Source organism: Lithobates pipiens, unplaced genomic scaffold, assembly GCF_037356315.1.
Source record: "Lithobates pipiens isolate NorthernLeopardFrog02 unplaced genomic scaffold, aLitPip1_a1.2 Scaffold_18, whole genome shotgun sequence".
Lineage (NCBI taxonomy): Eukaryota > Metazoa > Chordata > Amphibia > Anura > Ranidae > Lithobates > Lithobates pipiens.
Genome location: NW_027507758.1, coordinates 585,010,075 through 585,031,695, shown reverse-complemented (window position 1 = coordinate 585,031,695; position 21,621 = coordinate 585,010,075). Strand labels below are relative to the sequence as shown.

The window sequence follows — 21,621 nt, the reverse complement described above, 5'->3', positions numbered from 1 at the left end:
GCAATCTGTGAGTTGCACAGACCCAGCAAGTGTCCGGAGCTGTAAAAGCAGCATCCTTAGTCGCCTGGTTTGCTTCCATGTGTGACTTTTAATGTTATTATGGCTACCTCAGCAAGAACCTGGAAGGCTGAAAACCGCTGGAAGGCATGGTGTCCTTCCAGCTTATCACCAACCTCTCATCCCAGCTACATTCTTTCAGGAGAGCGCAAAGAAGGGGGTCACATCTGCATACATGACACACACAAGAGATAGAACTAAAGGTTCCAGCATTCACACACATACACAAATATCTCTCTAAAATCGCTTACATTTTTCCCATTTGTACACAACACATGCATGTCATGCTGTCTCCTTCTTTTAACGCTTTTAATATTTCCTTGCTTAACTAATGCTTTCCTTATTTTGTTCTGATATCCTTTGCATCCAATGTATTATTATCATACTTCACATACTGTACCTTCTATGATCAGACGGGCAGCCATAGTGCTCATCCCATCTTCCCTCTCTGACAACATATAAAGCATTCTGTTTTAAAGTGGTTGTAAACCCTTACAACACACTTTGACCTACAGGTAACCCTAGATTAAGGCTTACCTGTAGGTCCAAGAAATATCTCCTAAACCTACACGGTTTAGGAGATATTTACAAAAAGACAGGAACTGCTGTCTATGGTGCATGCGCCGTAGACAGCGGCACGCAGGCGGACAGGGCATGCCACTGCTAACGGCAATAGGAAACCCCTCCTAGGCAAAGCTTGCCACCTGACATAGATGTTTTGTAGATAGGCAACTCCTATCCTCATATTGATTAGTGGTTCCAAATTAATAATTACTACTGCAGTAGGGAACAGACACAAAAGATACACTCAGAATCTTTCTAAATAACTGTTCTCCTTTATTATGATGCATTTGAAGGTTTTTATACACATGATTACGTAGGTATCACATTAATATTACAATTGTAAGTTTAGGGTAATAAGTGGTGTTACATAGGCTAATTCTAACTAGGACTCGAAAGAATGCAAAACATGTATTGAAAACATTAGTGCCGTGTGCACAGTGAGGGCAGTGTGCAATACATACAAAATAGAACACAATTATATACAGAACTTACAAATTTCCATTACACAGCTTTAAGAGCACACTGGATTTTTGACAGATCATCAGGTAATGTTCTGTGCTTAAAAGGTTTTTACTAGGATAAAACACGGGGAAATTTGCAAGTATTGCAGAGGTGTACTGAATATGTTTTTTCGTTTGCCCTGACGTGCACTTTAAAGTGGTGTTTCCCCCAAGAAAAACAAAATATGAGTAAAATTCCTAAAAAAAAAAAAAAAAAAATAGATTTTTTTTTAACTGACCTCTAAATACCTGTTGCTAGGGGGCCCATTGTAGTCTGCCTCCTTCAGTGCCTGGGCACCCGGCATATCTTCCCCCTCGGCGCAGTCAGTCATTTGGGACATGTGACAGGTCCCAGATGACTGCACGGCAGTGGGTGCCCGGCTGTGAAGCCACAGCCGAGTGCCGACAGTAAGAATGCCGGCGTCGTCGAGCAGAGGGGGGGATGAGCGGAGCTTCGTTCCCCCGCATTGCTGGACCCTGGGACAGGTAAGTGTCCGATTATTAAACGTCAGCAGCTGCAGTATTTGTAGCTGTTGACTTTTAATTCATTTTTTAAGGGGCACCCCACTTTAACTATTACATTGATTCTAATGTCCACCACGTTCAGCATGTGCTCCTCAGTCCTATCCAACAAACTGCTCCTGAAAAACAGGCTTGGACCATAATACACGTAGAGCCTTCCATCACAAGTCCCCATGTCCTCATTTAGAATTTTACACTGACCTGGAATACAAATTCTCTCTTTTGCCTACAGTTCCAGCTTATACATTTCCTTCCCCTTTTTTTCTTTCATTTTATTTAGTTCCCTGTGCTACCAATAGTGGGTTTTGGGGTTAGGTTGTAAGGCACATATTGTATTATTTTTGCATTTACTTTTATCTTGAGAACAAGTGTTTTTTTTTTTTTCCATATGTGTCTTAATTTGTTTGTTGCAGAATAGGATATTATGTCTTCAGTATCAATTACTGACCCACATGGGTACACATCAGGCCTCAATAAGTTCCCTGACAGTTGAAAGAATTCTATAGGGACTAGTCTATGACTATGTATTTTGGAGTTTTTTGATTCTTCTAAAGCCCATCTCCAGAGTGAAAATATACCCCCCTCCCTTAACAAGTGATCACTGTAAATTAAAAAAAACTTTATCTAAGTGCCCATTTTACTTACTGAAAGCCATGGCTATGTGATCCTCAAGTCCTTAGTCTTCTCTTTGCTTACATGAGGGGTCCTTCTTCTTCCCACTGGCAAGTGATGTAGACATTTCCTATTGGCTGTCCAGCGGTGAGGTTCTCTCAGGATCCAGAAGAGGAGTGACATTTCAAGGGGACAGTAGGGGGCTGAACAGGGAGGGACCATCTTTAGTGCTCGATTATTGCCCCCACCCCCAAAAATGGCCCCAGCATGGAACTCAGAAGGGGGACTTTTAGTTGCTTCACAAAGTAAGGAAACATTTCCTGCTGAATAGGTTTAAATGTGTGTGTATATGTATATATATATATATATATATATATATATATATATATATATTGTAGACATGTCACTGGAGAAGTGATCGAGGGGGTGTACATCTCACCTAGGTTGCTACACAGTGTGAGATGGTAAATCCAGGATGGATCAGTTTCTCAGCAGCGATATGCTGCTGAGTTGTTATTTAATTTTGCCGGGCCTGGGTTTATATGGAATGGCAGGTAGGTTTGGTAGAGGGACCTGTCATTCCACATCCCCCGATCCAGTTCTGGGTTTGGGATCAGGTGAGCTTGGATCCTAATTAGCCTGGGAAGCTAAAGGCTCTGTAGGGTCTGCAGGTGATTGCTTCTCAGCCAGGGAATGAACAATCTGTGTGTTGAAGGAAGCTGCAAGCACAGCCACTGCTGGAGCTAAAACTCACCCTGCGATATCCAGGCGAAAGACGCTGTGTTTGTAAGTGTCAGATAGGTGAGCAGAACCTGTTAGTAAGCGCCCAGCCGGGCTAGGACTTTTATTTTTGTTGTACTTAGAAAGCACGGTGTTGCTGTATATTTTGTTTGCTGGACTGTTTGTACCACGAATAAACGCCAAGATCTGCTTTATCAAATTCCAAGTCTGCTGTGAACTGTGTCCAAACACACCCTACCCCGGGAAGATCCCTTACAATATATATATATATATATAAAACCAAATTCTAATTTGAATAAGATCAGATGGTGGTTCTATACCTACCTGCTGCTGCCCTGGGTACCAGTACTGTGAAGAAACAAGGAGAAGTCAGTTTGTTTTTGTTATCAAAAAAAGTGTTCTTGGCTAATCAGCAAACAGCAAAGATAAGGATATTCCTAGACTTACAATATACAATCATTTTTTTTTCACCTGACCATCACACCTCCTATATGGCCAAAATAATACAGACACTCGTTCATATTATTGAGTATCCAGTGTAGGTACTAATAATGCTACAGCATACAAGGATGTTTTAGATAATTGCTTACTTCCATCCTTGTGGCCATAGTTTGGTGAAGGTCCTTTTCTGTTTCAGGAAGATTGTTCTCTGTACATAAAGCCAGCTCCATAAAGACACAGTTTGGCCAGTTTGGTGTGAAAGGAATAAGGGTGCCCTGCACAGAGCCCTGACCTCAACCTACTGGACACCTTTGGGATGAATTGTAACATTCAACATCAGTACCTGACCTAACAAATGCTCTTTTGACTGAATGGGCAAAAATTCCCCAGAAATACTCCAAAGTCTTGTGGGAAAGCCTTCTGTGAAAAGTGGAGGCTGTTCTAACCACAAAGGCTGGCAGTGGGCAATTATTTATTAATGCCCATAGATTTGGAATAGGATATCCAATAAGCTCATATACAGTAGGTGACATTGGGATGGATGCCCAAAAAAAGTTTGATATATAAATATTAGGGATCGACCGATTATCGGTGCGGCCGATATTCACTTTTTTAGAAGTATTGGTATTGGTCAAAAAACTGACCGATATTACCGGTATTGCTTCAAGGGGTTTTACTGGGCATGCTGGGACTGTGACGTCATAAGGGGCGGGATCACCGAGTGACATCACCCAGTGACCCCGCCCCTTATGCCTATATAAGTCGCCACACAACATGTCCATGGCATGACAGCAGGAGAGAGCACATGTCAACATCGGAAGAACAGAAGAAGGAAGAAGAAGAAGAAGGCGGTGACGGTGAAGAAGAAGGAGAAAGCTGGGCTCCTCCGCTAGAAAAAGAGTGGCAAAAGAACAGAAGATAATGGAGGAGCCCGGCTAGAAGAACCGGAAAGCACAGAGAAGTCGGAAGAAGACCCCCGAAGCTGCCTAATAAACTACTGTAAAAACCTGTGTAGTGTGTTTTTTTTATTGACACTTTTTCCCCCAGGTGAATAGGTAGGGGTACGATGTACCCCTACTCATTCACATAGGGTGGGGGGCCAGGATCTGGGGGCCTCCTTATTAAAGGGGGCTCCCGGATTCCAATAAGCCCCCGCCTGCAGACCCCAACAACCAATGGCCAGGGTTGTCGGGAAGAGGCCCTTGTCCTCATCAACATGGGGACAAGGTTCTTTGGGGTGGGGGGGCCGCAGGGTGCCCCTTTCCCAAAGCATCCACCCCCCATGTTGAGGGCATGAGGCCTGGTACGGTTCAGGAGGGGGGTGCTCACTTGTCCCCACCCCCTTTCCTGACCAGCCGGACTGTGTGCTCGGATAAGGGTCTGGTATGGAATTTGGGGGGACCCCCACGGTGTATTTTTTGGCGTAGAGGGTTACCCTTAAAATCCATACCAGGCGACGGGGCTAGCAAGGTGTCAATCTCGCCGATGAAAGCGGCGAGATTGACTTCCTTCTCTAGTCCTGTTGTACCTGGAGTCACGTTCAAAATGAACAGACTTTAGTCCTTCGGGGAGTCCGTTGGACCTTGTCCACCGGAAAGTCAGTTTATGTGTGTGCAAGTCTGCTCGTTTGGAAAGTCCAGCGGACCTCCTCTGCAAAGTCCGTAATATTGTTCGCCGGACCAGGTCTGCCCGGAAAGTCCAATCGTGTGTACGTGGCATAAGGGTATATTCTTGCCTTCCATACTTGTACATTTTGGCAAGTGCTCTGAGGGCCCACTTTGTGAGATTTTACCTCCACTGACCTGCCAAGCTACAGTGAATTGATTTGTTCCTCAAACATTACCCATATAAGATGTTCTACTCACATCTCTTGACTCTCACTCGTACGTTCTCTGGCTTATTAACATTTTCTTTGTTAGCGATGGAGCCGCTCTACAAAACAAAAATAAGAAAAATTAATTACAAACTTATTAACACCAACTTTAAGGTGCAGCCAGGCTAAACAGGTTTTTTCACAGTGCTTCTGCACAGGACTGTAGCCACTTGGTCCTGGATGCACAACCTCCAATATTTGAAAGAAGAAATGGAATGGGTTTACAAGAAAGGGGTGGCGCGCAGAACCATGACAACTGTATATTTTATGGCTTTGATTCAGTATATTTCTGGTAGCTATAGGGTCAGCCAGGTGCACAAGATGAACTCCAGGCTCAAAAGCATTGACATTAGCTGGTAAGCTGTGCCATATGGCCAAGTTTACATGGAAATTTTGAATGGAGTAGTGAATATTAAAGTATAACTGCACCATAGCCTTATACTCACATTTTCCTGATTCATTCAGACATCCATTCATCCAGAAACTACTGAATCTTATCAAAATCCTCTGAGGCAAGTCTTTGCATGGGCTGTGCATTCTTTAATCAATCCTATACAGAATTTGTACTCCACTGGAGCATGGACCACGGACACTTTGTAGGAATGAATAAAGAGCACACAGTATAAGACTGGCAGGAGGTTTTGGGGCTCAGCAAGCCACACAGCAAAGCAGGGCAGCCATCATAAATTTTTACACAGCTTTAGGCCTGGGCCCCACCTGACCACTAACATTTCCCAGGGCCTGCCCACTGGCCAACCCAAGAAATTCGCCCAGTTTTGGGGGGATGGGATCAGTGACGGTGGTGGTGGGGGTGATGGGATAAGTGGTGGAGGGGTGAGATCAGTGGCAACAGTGATAGTGAAGGGGGTGGATGGGAGCAGTGGCAGCAGTGATAATGGTGGGTGGGATGAGATCAGTGGCAGTTGTGATGGTGGTGGTGGGGGTTGAGATTGGTGGTAGAGGTAATGTGGGTGGGGGGGGGTGGGATGAATGGTAGTGGTGATGGTAATGGGGGGAAGGGATCAGTAGCAGCACTGATGGAGGTCCATCTCCCATCAGAACTAGAAGAAGCACTGAGCAGTGGGCCCCCACACAGTGGCGGAACACCAGGCAACAACTCATTGGTTGGGGCCCACCAACTGAGCCCCTTGGGATGCCCAGACCCCTACATGGGCTGCCCCCCCCCAATGGTGGCCCTGCAGCAAGGTGTTTCCAATAAAGAGAACTGTTAAAGTTTCAACATAAAAAGACATTTTAGACAAGTGAACGCTTCCAACCTTGTGCTCACAGTTTAGGTTTCGGATAGGCCATTTTCTGTTCCAGCGTGTTGCAGTGCACAATGCTTCATGGTTTCATGAGTTTGGTGTGAAGGAACGCAAGTGAACTACAGCCCCGACCTAGTGATTGAAGATGATTTGGCATGCTTATTTCAAGCCATTGCTTTTTTTGGCTAAATAGACAAGAGTTTCCACAGACATTCTCCAAAATCTTATGCAAGGTCTTCCATAAGAGTGGAGGCTGTTATAGCTGCTAAGAGGGGGAAAACTCCATATTAATGACCATGGTCTGCTGTCCAACAAGTTCATACGGGTGTTATGGTCAGGTATCCACAAATCGGCGATGGTCATGTAGCCACAAAGTTGTAAGTGCACTGCTAAAATGTCTTTATAAGCTAAAGACCCCCTAACGTACATTTGTGTTACCAGTTTGAAGTGGTTTACCGGGGTTATGACTGAAGCTACCAGACATAACTCCAGCATACATTTTTTTTCAGCCAGTGCTTCTCTTTCTGATAAAATCAATCTGAGCTGCTGATTAGCCACTGGATTGCTTTTAGAAGCAGTTTGAGGGGTTGTCTCCCCCCTCCCGCTGTTCGCCAGTGTTTCTTGGGCTTAACTTTCTCACTGGCGAGCCCGGAAAATGATCAGGCGGTTTGCATAGCTGGCCACAGAGGTGAGGAAAGACCATGATGTCCTCACCGTGAATAAGCACTACAGCTAGTGTGAAACGTCAGCAATTTTTCCTTGTTCGCTGTGTTTGAGCTGTGATGTGATTTTCCAATAAAAGAAAGTGGTCTTCTGAAGAGTGCGGCAGTCCACAGCTTGTTTTTCATCTGTTTCATGATGTCCTCACCGCTATGATCTAGGAGGACCGGAGTACCACCATGGCTGCACTTCCAGTCTAGGGCAGACGTAAACAACTTTTTTTTTTTTTTTTTAAACATAAGATTTTTTTTATATGATGCTTTCAAGGGTAGAAGAGAGATCTGGGGTCTTATCAGTGGCAGGTGGTGTAGTTTTAGGATGGGGGGCGCAAGACCCCACCCCTCCCACTTCTCATAAGCCACCCCCTTATAGAATCCACATCACATACCAGGCTGCACATTATACACAGGGCTCTGCACATAATATACCAGGCTGCACATTATACATAGGGCTCTACTAAAGCAACCTGTAAATCGCACATATCTGCATTCTGCAACCTGTAAATCATACATATCTGCATTCTGCAACCTGTAAATCACACATATCTGCATTCTGTAAATCGCACATAACTGCATACTCCAACCTGTAAATCGTACATATCTGCATTCTGTAAATCGCACATAACTGCATTCTGCAACCTGTAAATTGCACATATCTGCATTCTGAAACTGTAAATCGCACATATCTGCATTCTGTAAATTGCACATAACTGCATTCTGCAACCCGTAAATCGCACATATCTGCAACCTGTAAATCACACATCTGCATTCGGTAAATCGCACTTAACTTCATTCTGCAACCTGTAAATTACACATATCTGCATTCTGCAAGCTATAAATCGCACATAACTGCATCTGTAAATCACACATATCTGCATCTGTAAATCGCACATAACTACATTCTGCAACCCGTAAATCGAACATATCTGCATTCTGTAAGTTGCACATATCTGCATTCTGCAATCTGTAAATCACACATAACTGCATTCTGCAACCTGTAAATTGCACATATCTGCATTCTGTAGCCTGTAAATCGCACATATCTGCATTCTGCAACCTGTAAATCCCACATATCTGCCTTCTGCAACCTGTAAATCCCACATATCTGCTTTCTGTAAATTGCACATAACTGCATTCTGGAACCCATAAATTGCACATATCTGCATTCTGTAAACCGCACATTACTGAATTCTGTAAATCGCATATATCTGCATTCTGCAACCTGTGAATCGCACATAACTGGGGGGAGGTGCTGCCGCCAACCACCAAAAACATAATGAAGTTGATAAGCTGGGGGGTTGTACTGCCACGACCGCCTAAAACATAATGATGTTGATAAGCGCCCCCCGCTTATAGTAGCCGGTGACATCACGTCTGAGTGCTTGTATTTGCTGAACACGCTGGATGTGCAGTGGGGAGGAAAGCTACGTTCTTTATACTGATCGTATTTTCTCATTTCCAAATTTAAAATTTACGGATTTACGTATTCCGAAATTTCGAATTTACGAATTTTCGAATTTCCAAATTTTTCAAATTCACGAAAAAAGTAATGAAATTAAACAAGCTTTATTTGTACCTCGGAGCAGGAAGATTTGTGTGTTTTTATGCAATATTATTCACATATAAATAAATAGTAATGCGCCAGTTGTACGTTTTGAGCGATTTTCTGTTCAAGTGAAATTTTTTTTAAATAAAAATAGTAATAATATGCAAAAAAAGTATGTAAAATAAATACACAAATAACTAAAAACCATCATAAATAAATTAATAATATGTAATAATACATACATTAATAATAGTTAAAGTGCTACTAAACCCACAACAGTAAAATCAGTCTGTGTATGCAGTAAGCATGCTTTTTATACTCCCTGTGGAACCTAAGGGGTTAATCCTCCGCGTTGTGTAAAAAGGCTGTTTGAACCTGTCTTCTCTGATCCTCCCTTTCTTCCACAGTTCCCAAACCATCTCCTGATAAGACAGAGCCTTTGGAGTCACTCTATGCATGCTTAGTTTGGTATAAATTGATAGAAAGTTTTTTTTTTCTTGTGAGGGTGCCTGTGATCAGCACAGAGACAATCAGCACTGTCCAGACAGAGGGTCATGCAGCCTCATAGGACAGTGAGAGGAGAGGAGAATGAAAACTTCTCCTGCAAACTTTAACCAGTGCTTGGCCGGATTCTTATAGAATTCACACGACTGCTATATACTGCTGATAAGAAAAGGTATTTAGTTTTTATTTGCTAAAATAATTGCATTCCATGTTCTGTGTACTGTGGGAGACCAGATATAGTGAATGCAGGGCCCTGGGTTTAGTAACACTTTAACCCCAACCTTAAAAAAATAATAATAAGAATAATAATTTATTATTATTAATAATAATTAAAATAATAATAAAATAATATTAAATTAACACCCAAACCTGAACGAAAAAATAAATAAATAATAATAACATGTTTATTTTGTGTTTAGTGTTATGGTGTTTAGTTATTTATTATTACTTTATTTTTATTTTTTAAGGGTTAGGGGTTAAGGTTAATGATTAAGTGGTCAATGATTTATTTATTATTACATAGTATTAATTTATTGAATTTATTTATGATTATCTTTATTTATTTGCGTATTTTTTTTACATTTATTTATTTGTGTATTAGTAGTAGTAGTAGTAGTACACTGTAATAAATATTGTGCTGGGTCTACTTAAAAAAATTGAGGCATTTGCATCAGCTTTTTAAGTACTGTCAACTAAACCTTTTTTTTTTTTGACTGATTAGACTTTTCATGTTTTCAACTTTGTTGTTTTAAGTAAACCCAACTCAATTGTTTTCAGTTTGTAGACCATACTGTTTTAAGTTAGGCATACATACCTTAATTTGTCTGGAACTATAGTTTTAAGTAACGCCTACTATTTTTTTCTTTCAGTTTATAGACCATAGGTTTAAGTAAAGTAAACTTTTACAATTTATAGACCATAGGTTCAAGTAAAGCCAGCTCAATTTTCCCAGTTTATAGACCAAAGGGTCAGTTACAAATACATACATTAATTTATTTCAAGTACTAATACAGCTCCATCAATTTACAGAGTGCTGTACATATACATTCACATCGGTCCCTGCCACCAAGGAACTTTCAATCTAAGATCCCTAACTCACATTCATACATGTACTAGGGTGAATTTACACAGGAGATAGTTACCCCACTAGCATGTCTTTGGAGTGTGGGAGGAAACCTACACAGGCACAGGGTAGAACATGCAAACTGCAGGCAGATGGTGTTGTGGTTGGATTTGAACCAGAGACCCTTTTGTTGCTAGGCAAAGGTGTTAACCACTACACCACTGTGCTGCCCTATTACTTAGCTACATAGTTTTAAGTGATATTAACTTGTACTTTACTCACTTTTTTAAGTTGGTAAAACGTATTTTCCAAATGTATTTGATATATGTTTGAAGGTTTTTATATAAAAATAATACAATAATATGTTTTTTTTTTTAAATGAAACAGGCTTTCAAAACAAATTAACATTCATTATTTATAAAGTGTTACAAATGTAATATTATTAAAGCAGCATCAAATGTAAAATGTAAACATTAAAAAAAAAAGAAAAAAATGCCTCTTTCTCAGCCAAGAAATCAAACTGAATCACACATGTATATATAATATATCTGTAAAGAAAGTAGAAAACAGAATGTATTAACTTTTTTATTTTTTTGCCTTTTAGGAAAGTAATTTTCACTTTAACCACTTCAGCCCTGGAAGGATTTGCCCCCTTAATGACCAGGCAATTTTTTGTGATACAGCACTGCGTCTCTTTAATGGACAATTGTGCGGTCATGCAATGTTGTACCCAAACAAAATTTTCTCCCAAAAATAGAGCTTTCTGTTGGTGGTATTTGATTACCGCTGTGATTTTTATTTTTTGCGCTATAAACAAAAAAAAAAAAACGACAATTTTGAAAAAAAAATTTTTTTCTTACTTTCTACTATAATACATATCCCAAAAAATGTAAAAAAAAAAAAAAATGAATTTATTTAAATGTATTTATCAGTTTAGGTCGATATATATTCTTCTACCCACTTCAATACCTTAGGACATCATATGAAGTCCTTGAAGTTGTGTGGGGATATCTGAATGATGCCTGCAGCTACAGGCATCATTCAAATATCATTCTTTCCAGCCGGCGATTCTGTGCACGATAAGAAGATCATAGCAGTAGTTCCTCCACTTGATCATTCTTATAGGCCAGTGCTCGACAAAACCCGGTCGCCAGGTCGCATTGGCGACTAGAATCAGCGACCTTGCGCCTGGGGCAGCATAGCTGGGGGTATCCCGTCTCCGTGGACCCCCCCCCCCCCCGCGCGCGATCGCGTCGGGCCGCGCCGCAGGCGGCCGGTAATTGAGCCCCCGGCTTTGAGGCCTTCTGTGATCCTATGGTTCCTTCTGGAATCTGGCGCCCTCTTGTGGTGGCCGTTGGAATTACAACCAACAATGCTAATTGATTTCCTGCCAGTCTTTCTCCATCCCTTTACTTAGAACCCCTAAACAAAAAAAAAAAACAAAAACAAAAAAAATTATATATATATATATATATATATATATATATATATATATATATATATATATATATATATATATATATATATATATATATATATATGGAAAGGCCAGTATGGTGGCCTGGAATTATGGGTGGAGCCCAGTGGAGTATATAACCAGCCCGTCCGCCTGGCTCCCTCGTCGGTTCCGGTGTGCGATATCTGATACGTCAGAAATCAAGGGCCGACTATCCACGAGACTTTACAGTGAGCCGGGTTCGTGAGTTCCTACGTTTTCGTCCGCCTCGTGTCGACAAAGCCTTGTCGTTCGTCAGCGTCCGTCTGGTTGCCGTCTGAGTCGCTATACTCTAATCGAAATTTTCCGTTGTCGTACAACACGTCTGGGCCGGCTGTCGCAGGTAGGGCTTCGGCACCCTTTTCGTTTCATGTGTTATTAAGTCACGTAAACTAGATTCCTGAACTCACGAACCACTCACTCTAAATTACACGAACGTCTTAACTGCGACACTTGTATTCGATACCTCATGTCACTACCCCTTCTTCGTAGAAGTCGTTGTCACCTTTTCGGTACATGTCGTTCGTGCCAACAGGCACTTCGTTTCGTAGCACGTCATTGCTAAACCGAACGACTCATTTCATTGTGTTCGAATCGATCGAACCGTTTCGAAATCACAGCTGTCTGCTTGTCACGCTAAATTGAGCAGTCCGGGCAATGTCAATCTCAGGTTGTTCAAACCAAAAAAAAAAAAAAAGAAAAAAAAAAAAAATAATCATTTCATACCGTTTGTACTATGTCCGTCATGTCATTTCTTTTCATGTCAATCATTTCAGTAATTTCAATCATGTCAGTCGGTTATGTCGGATCATTTCATTTCTGCCATTTCTAACCATGTTATCATTTCTGTCACTTACCGCGCTCCGATTCGAATCCCGTCGCATCTCTAACGCACCGATTCGCTTCGAAGTGCCCCAAGGTTCGGCCTCATTTCTGTACATGCTCCAGAGACTGAGTCACTCGTAGGTTCAAGCATGGTCCTTGATTCTAGTCTTTGTCATGGCATATCATTTCTGTCACTTATTACGCTCCAATTCGAATCCCATCGCATTCCTTATGCATCGATTCGTTCTGGTGCGCCCAGCTGCTACGCCACATTTCAGTACCCCCCCCCTTTGCCTGAGCTCCACGCGGCGGGGTCCCCCCCCTGCCTGAGCTCCACGTGACGGGGGTCACCCCCCGCCTGAGCTCCACGTGGCAAGCCCCCCCCCCCCTGCCTGAGCTCCACGTGGCGGGGTTCACCCCCCGCCTGAGCTCCACGTGGCGGGGTCCACCTCCGCTTGAGCCCCACGTGGCAGCCCCCCCCCCCCCTGCCTGAGCTCCACGTGGCGGGCTCCACCTCCGCCTGAGCTCCATGTGGCAGGCCCCCCCCCCCCCCCTGCCTGAGCTCCACGTGGCGGGGTTCACCCCCCTGCCTGAGCTCCACGTGGCAGGGTCCACCTCCGCTTGAGCCCCACGTTCTATGTGCAATTTGCGTTGGAAACAAAAAAATGGGGAAAGGGAAGGAAAAGGAAATTTTGCATCTGCGACGCAACCAAGTCACGTCTCTGTCGCCATATGCACGTTATTCTAAATTCGGTTGTCTGCTCGTTTCATTTATGTAGCTCGTTTCAGTTATGTCTGTCATCACATTTTCCAGTCTTACCTCCACTATTTAGCTAGACATCTCTCTGCAGGTATAGGAGTCTCATACAAACTCACCTTCATCTCCTCAGATCAGTCGAGTTTTCAGTAGGTCCAACCTGCACCGGGTCGGACAGGTGCCTCCTTAGGTAAGAGAATCTTCTGGGAGGGAAACGCTCACAGGCGGTAGTATCCTTCTCTTAAAAAAAAAAAAAAAAAAAATGTTTGCTCAGGAGTCTCCTACGAGTCTTGTAATCCATGTCACCCTCTTAGGTTCCGTATAGGAGAAAAACCCGGACCCAAGGATTAATAGGCTCACCAAGCCTGGATTTTGCCACCATGTCCCAGGCTGGCAGCGAGGACTACACGGCTCCGTTGTCTCCGTCTCTCGTCTCAGAGAGCGGCAGCCAAAGGTCCTTCAGAACATGGACCATTCCCAGGCTGACAGCCGAGTTGAGGCGTAGGGGTGTACCCTTCCCAGCTACAGCCAGAAAGGCCGAGCTTTTCGGGCTCCTCTTTCCTCCCCCAGCCGCGGTTGAGGATAGTGCCCAGCAGGCCTCCCTGGGCTCTATCGCTGCTTCCATCACGCAGCTTCACACGCTGGTGTCATCCCTGACGACCTCAATGTCAGAGGTTCAGAGTCGGGTGGCCCTCCTCGAGACCCGCCCAGTCGTTTCTCCTCCAATACCAGCTTCACAAGCAGTGGAGAACACCAGCGCAGGTACCCCCGGGTGTACACCAGTAGTGTACCCTTCTCATTTAATATCAGCCAACGTCAGGAAGGACATCCTAGAGGGCAAGGACGTCAATCTGGCTTCACTCCTGATATCCATTCATGAGCTGGCAGAAAACAAAGCTTACACTTGGGGGGACGTGTCGGTGGTCCTCAAAGCCAAAGACCCCAGGCTGGACAGGAAGCTTTCGGTCACCGAGTTCACCTTGGCCTTCGGCATGCTGAGGGATGTCATCTGCTCGGCCTCCCCCGGCAGGAGGGAGGAACTGGATCGTTACCTCCACGCGGTAGTTGACCTGGGGTATAAATATGGCGGTTTTTCATTTTATGACTATCACCGCTCCTTCTCCGCTAAGGCGGCCGCCAGGCTCTCCCAATTTCAGATACCTACGGATTGGAGTGTCATGGACACCGAGTTGTTCTGCCGACACTTCGCAGGGCTGCGGTCTCCCCTTTGTGCCATTTGCCAGTCGGCTACTCACACCGCAACTTGGTGTGCCAGCTCAGTGGCAACCCCGCCCGTAGACGGTCCATCGACCTCAGGTACTGCCCAGGCCCTACCGGCGCCGGTACGCCTGCCGCAGACGGATAAACTGGGGCGCCCGGTCAAGACCTTGGGAGGCGCAGCCATCTGTAACAACTACAACAGCGGGTCGTGCAATTTCAGCCAGTGCAGGCTGCTCCATGTATGCTCACGATGTCATAGAGCTCATCCCAGGCTCATGTGCGAGGTCAAGCAGGCTAGAAAATCTTGACTAAGCCGGGTCAACGTGTCGTGGCTCAGTGTCTACCTCGCCAATCATCCCACCCCCTCACTTGCCACCTACCTAGTTCAGGGCTTTACTCAGGGCTTTCATACAGGACTTATCTCTCTCCCCCACCTTACACACGAGTGCCAGAACCTGCGGTCAGCAGCCACGGACGTACAAGCCATCGACCAGCTATTACGGGCAGAGCTAGACCGGGATTTCATCATAGGCCCTTTCACGAAGCCCCCATTTAACACCTGGCGAGTCAGCCCTATTGGGCTTGTCAAGGGCAAATTCTCCAATAAACTTAGGTTGGTCTACGATTTGTCAGCGCCTTATTCTTCCTCTGTCCCCAGTCTTAATTCTCTTATCCCCTCTGAGGAGTTCTCCCTTAAATACGCATCCGTAGATACGGCCATCCAGGCCATTCTCAAGTCAGGCACAGGAACATGGCTCTCCAAGGCCGACATCTCGGACGCCTTCAAGCTCCTTCCTATCCATCCATCTCTCTGGTGCTGGCATGGCATCAAATGGAGGGAGCTCTACTATTTTGCCACTAAGCTAACCTTCGGGTCCAAGAGTAGCCCCTGGCTCTTCGACTCGTTTGCGCAGGCTCTCGCATGGATCTTGCTGCACGTAGCCCAGTGCCAGGGAGTCATACACTATTTGGATGACTTCCTGCTGGTCGAGTCACCTGGCTCCCTTCCAGGGGATCTGGATAAACTAAGGGTGGTCTTCAATAACCTTAACGTCCCTATTGCTGAGCACAAGGTGGAGGGCCCTGCGCAGGCAATCACCTTCCTCGGGGTCAGCTTAAACACCAGCACTATGCAGGCCAGCCTCCCCCCGGATAAACTAAGCCGCATCAGGTCGGTCATGAGGGACTTCACCCGCACCAGAACTTGCACCAAGAGGCAGCTACAGTCCCTTCTCGGTATGCTTAATTTTGCTATGCGCATCATCCCTCAAGGTCGCGCTTTCGTATCGCGCCTGTTAGTCCTACTGTCTCATTCACAAGACCCGGAGCACGTCCTCAGCCTGGACCCCGCAGCCATAGCAGATCTTGCCATGTGGGAGGAATTCCTGACGTCCTGGAATGGCGTGTCCCTGTTCATTCCCTCCGTGTCCTCCTCGTCACCGCAGGTCGTGACCGACGCAGCGGCTTCCACGGGTTTTGCGGCAATTTTTGGCCACCTCTGGCTCGCAGCCCCTTGGCCTCCTCAGATACTGGCAATTCCGGGCTTCACCGAGACGTCCTCCCTATTCGAGTTGTACCCCATCGTAGCCGCTGCCCACACGTGGGGCCGCAGTTGGTCCGGTCAAACAGTGACCTTTTCAACGGACAATCTCGCCACTGCGGAAATCATTAACAAAGGCAGGTCTAAGTCTCTGGAGATTATGTCCTTCCTGCGGCGACTGGTCCAGCTCTCGTTATTGTTTCAATTTAAGGTTCATTGTGCCTTTATCCCCGGTAAATGTAATCGGGCAGCGGACGCCCTCTCCCGCTTTAACTTAGTTTCCTTTTTTGATCAGGTGCCCGGAGCCGGACCAACGTCAGCAGCTATCCCGGACTGGTCTCAACTGACCCTGGATTAACCCCTCACCTAGTAGCCGCAACTCAACTCATCAATCACTCCCTCGCAGACAATACCCGCAAGGCCTACCAAACAGCCTGGAGGGCCTTTAACCGTTTCTTAACATCTCACTCCACAGAGACCTCCCGGGTCAAGCAAGTCCTGGCCTTCATTGCCCATTGCCACTCGGACTTGGCGTTATCCTTTAACACGATCCGGCTATACCTGGCCGGGGTACAACATTTTACGTCCCTCCAGGACCCTGCCGAACCCTCCTTGTTCACTTTTCATGCCATTCGGGCCGTCATGCGCGGCATCCAGAAACGCCAGCCTACGGCCTCCCCCAAACGCCTGCCTATCACAGGAGACGTTTTCAGAAACATGTCTGATATTCTGGCCACTGCACCTTTCGGACTCCACACTAGTATCATTATACAAGCAGCCATACACCTGGCCTTCTACGGCTTCTTACGGCCAGGCGAGTTTACCTCCAGTAGCCCCTCAGCTCGCACGCTATGCAAGCACCACCTGGTCAGGCACGGAGACCATTTCATCCTACATATAGCAGTATCCAAGACGCAGCAGCTTGGCCCAGGTACGGACATACATTTTTATAAAACTAACAACCGCTGGTGCCCGGTCGCCATTCTCACCCGCTTGTTGACCCTTCTGGCCGATCAACCAGGAACTGGCCCGCTTCTGCCATTCCACGGTAAGCCACTGAACGCAGCCCAGTTCATGGAGCATGTCAGGATACTCCTGGGCATCCTTCACCTCAATCCGGCTCACTACTCCGGACATTCATTTCGGATCGGAGCGGCTTCAACTGCCTCCCGCCAAGGGGTCCCGGTCCACGTTATCAAAAAGTTGGGTAGATGGAAGTCCACCTGTTTCGCCCGTTACATACCCAATCCGCAAGTAGAGATGGCCCAGGCCTTTGTCAAGCTCACCCAGTAACAAACTCGAATCAATAAAGGCATTCCCTACCTGTATGTTTTTGCCCCCTTATTTTGGTATACCCTACGTTAGGCCAGGGCACACTTTCAGGTCCGGTTCAAGTAAGCGAGTTTGTGTTAACCTTGTTTGTCATCCTTATCCGTATCGGTCAGAGGGCTCTGGGCCATAAATGGAAAGGCCAGTATGGTGGCCTGGAATTATGGGTGGAGCCCGGTGGAGTATATAACCAGCCCGTCCGCCTGGCTCCCTCGTCGGTTCCGGTGCGCGATACCCACCCACCCATCCCCTGTCAGGGCATTTCTCAAGCATTATACTCCTCGGGCGATTACTCATTTCACTCCATTTCATTTTCATTTCATTTATTACTCATTTCTCTATCAAGGGTATGCCCCCTTATTTTGGTATACCCTACGTTAGGCCAGGGCACATTTTCAGGTCCGGTTCAAGTAAGCGAGTTTGTGTTAACCTTGTTTGTCATCCTTATCCGTATCGGTCAGAGGGCTCTGGGCCATAAATATATATATATTTATATATATATAAAAAAAAAAAATATATATATATATATATTATATTTTTTTTTTATTATTTATTCTAACACCCTAGAGAGTAAAATGGTGGTCGTTGCAATACTGTCTGTCACACCGTATTTGCACAGCGGACTTACAAGCGCACTTTTTTCGGGGAAAATTTTTTTATTTAATAAAAAAAAGACAACAGTAAAGTTAGCCTAATTTTTTTTTTTATATTGTGAAAGATAATGTTACGCCGAGTAAATTGATACCCAACATGTCACGCTTCAAAATTGCGCCCGCTCATGGAATGGCGACAAACTTTTACCCTTTAAAATCTCCATAGGCGACGTTTAAAAAATTCTATAGGTTGCACGTTTTGAGTTACAGAGGAGGTCTGGGGCTAGAATTATTGCTCTTACTCTACCGATCGCAGCGATACCTCACATGTGTGGTTTGAACACCGCTTTCATATATGCGTTCGCTTCTGCACGCAAGCTTGGCGAGACAGGGCGCATTTAAAACATTTTTTTCTTATTTTAACTTTTATTTTAATTTTTTTCACTGTTCTTTTAAAAAAAAATGTGTGTCACTTTTAGTCCTATTACAAGGAATGTAAAAATCCCTTGTAATAGAAAAAAGCATGACAGGTCCTCTTCTATATGAGATCGGGGGTCAGAGAGACCTCACATCTCATATTTACACTAAAATGCAATTTAAAAATGTCCCTCTAAGAGCTATGGGCAATGACTTGGAGACAGGTGGGGGGCTGGGGGCTATCTTCCCCTCACTCGTCTCCATGTCAGGCCAGGGACAGGTCCAGATCGCCGTCACGGACCCGGCTCCTAACTTTTTTAGCTGGCTCCTAGATTCCAAGCAAATTTGTCAACCCCTGTTATAGGCGACAGGAGGGGACATCCCCCTCCCGCTCTCATCCGGTGCTTCTCCGGGCTCTCCCATGCCATCGGGGGCCCGGAGAAAGAATCGTCTGGCGCCGGATGACGATGATAGAGATTTCCATTTCCGGAAGTAAACAAAGCCACTATCGTGGCTGTCAGCATGAGATTGGTGAATTTTTTTTCTCAATCTCATGCTTTCCAGCCTGGAGGAGAGATGTGGGGTCTTTCTGACCCAGCATCTCTCCATAAAGAGGGCTTGTCACAATAGATTCCTATGACAAGGGATGTTTACATTCCTTGTAAAAGGAATAAAAGTGATCCAAAAGAAAATGAAAAAAAAGAAGTGTAAAAATGTAAACGGGTAAACGGGTACCTCACGTTCAGAAGCGAACACGCGCACAAGTCCCGGCCACATATGTAAACGCAATTCAAAGCACACATGTGAGATATCACCGCATGCATTAGAGCGTGTGCAAAAATTCTAGCACAGGACCTCCTCTGTAACTCTAAACTGGTAACCTGTAAACATTTTCAAAACATCGCCTATGGAGATTTTTAAGTACCAAAGTTTGGCGCCATTCCATGAGTGTGCACAATTTTAAAGCGTGACATGTTAGGTATCTATTTACTTGGCGTAACATCATCTTTCACATTATACAAAAAAAATTGTGCTAACTTTACTGTTTTGTTACTTTTAAATTCATGAAATTTTTCCCCAAAAAAAGGAGTTTGAAAAATTATTGCACAAATACTGTGCAAGGTAAAAAGTTGCAATGACCGACATTTTATTCCCTAGGGTTTCTGCTAAAAAAAACATATATAATGTTTGGGGGTTCCGAGTAATTTTCTAGCAAAAAAATGATGATTTTTACATGTAGGAGAGAAGTGCCAGAATAGGCCTGGTATTGGAGTGGCTACATAGGCGTATATTGATTGGTTTGCATTAAAGCTATCGCGTCTACAAACTATGGGATAGATTTAGGGACTTTTATTTATTTTTATTGTTTTTCCTGGTAATGATGGCAATCTGCGATTTTTAGCAGGACAGTGACATTGCGGTGGACAAATCCGACCCCAAATTACACTTTTTGGAGACCAGTGACGTTAGTACATTGATCAGTGCTATACAAATGCAGTGATCAATGTATAAATAACACTGCCAGGGAAGGGATTAACACTAGGGGGTGATCAATGGGTTAAGTGTGTTCCCTGGGTGTGTTCAAACTGTAAAGGGGGTGGGCTGCCAGCGATATGACAAAGATCACTCTTCCCGATCACTGGAAGATCTCTGACATATCATCTGGCAGAACAGGGGATCCCCGTTCTGCCTCTGTACATCGCAATCGTAGTTGAGTCCGCTGGACCCGTAGGTATGATCCCACGGCACAGGGCGGGTGCGCACAAGCCAGCTATCTTCTGTGCAAAGACCAACATACACCTATAGCGGTTTGCACAGGAAAACTGATCTGCTGCAGTATAATGGCGGTGGCTGGTTGGCAAGCGGGTAAAGAGTGAACCTTTGAAGATAGATTCCCCACATCTAGCTCTAAAAAGATCTTCTGAAAAACTTCAAAGGTATATTTTAGGTTTTCAGGGTAGCTCAGTCTAAAAGCATAACTGAGTCCCATAATCATTCTTTCTGATACAAAATGAGAGTGCTATGTGAAAAAAATACACTATACCAATATTATATTATTATTATTGTTATTATTATTATTATTATACAGGTTTTATATAGTGCCAACAGTTTGCGCAGCGCTTAACAAAATAAAGGCAGACATTACAGTTACATTACAATTTGTTACAAGAGGAATCAGAGGACCCTACTCATTAGAGCTTACAATCTAAAAAGGAAGGGTCAATTGATACAGAAGGTAATAGCTGTGGAGGATGAGCTCATGGAGGAGGTAGAACAGTGTTTGTTATGCCGCGTACACACGATCGGACTATCGGTAGACTTTTTGTTCCCAAAAGTCAGGCGGACTTAGAAAGAAGTTGACTCAAAACTTCGGCCAGTCAGAAAAGGGGGTGGGGACAAGCGAGCGCCCCCCCCTCCTGAGCCATACCAGGCCGCGTGCCCTCAACATGGGGGGGTGCTTTGGGGAAGGGGGGCCCTGCTGCCCCCCCACCCCAAAGCACCTTGTCCCCATGTTGATGAGGACAAGGGCCTCTTCCCGAAAACCCTGGCCATTGGTTGTTGGGGTCTGCGGGCGGGGGGCTTATCGGAATCCGGGAGCCCCCCTTCCCCAAAGCACCCTTATGTTGAGGGCACGTGGCCTGGTACGGCTCAGGAGGGGGGGGGGGATCGCTCGTCCCCATCCCCTTTCCTGACCCGCTGGGCTGCGTGCTCAGATAAGGGTCTGCTATGGACTTTGGGGGGACCCCACTCCGTTTTTTCAGCGTAGGGCTTCCCCTTTAAGTCCATACCAGGTGACGGGGCCAGCGAGATGTTAATCTCGCTGATGGAGGCGGCGACATTGACTTCCTGCGCTAGTTCCGCTACCTGGAGCCGCGTTCAAAATGAATGGACTTTTCTCTGTGTTGGCAAGTCCGTTCATTTGAAAAGTCCAGTGGACTCCCGCCATAATCTGACGGATTGTCCACCGGACCTAGTCCGCCGGAAAAGTCCGGTCGTGTGTGGGCAGGTCCGCTTGTTCAGAAAGTCCGGCGGACCT

The 21,621-nt window shown here is 45.1% G+C and overlaps 1 protein-coding gene across 1 annotated transcript in view; it reads right to left on the bottom strand.

The window, feature by feature from the left end:
• The window catches only part of LOC143989115 (uncharacterized), a 149,222-nt gene that overhangs the window by 121,838 nt on the left and 5,763 nt on the right, over positions 1-21,621 (bottom strand). The window contains exons 2-3 of the mRNA XM_077489138.1: positions 5,303-5,369; positions 3,321-3,344 (exon numbers count right to left, since the gene is read on the bottom strand). Of these exons, the coding sequence (XP_077345264.1) occupies positions 3,321-3,344; positions 5,303-5,369 (91 nt within the window). The remainder of the gene's footprint in view (positions 1-3,320; positions 3,345-5,302; positions 5,370-21,621) is intronic.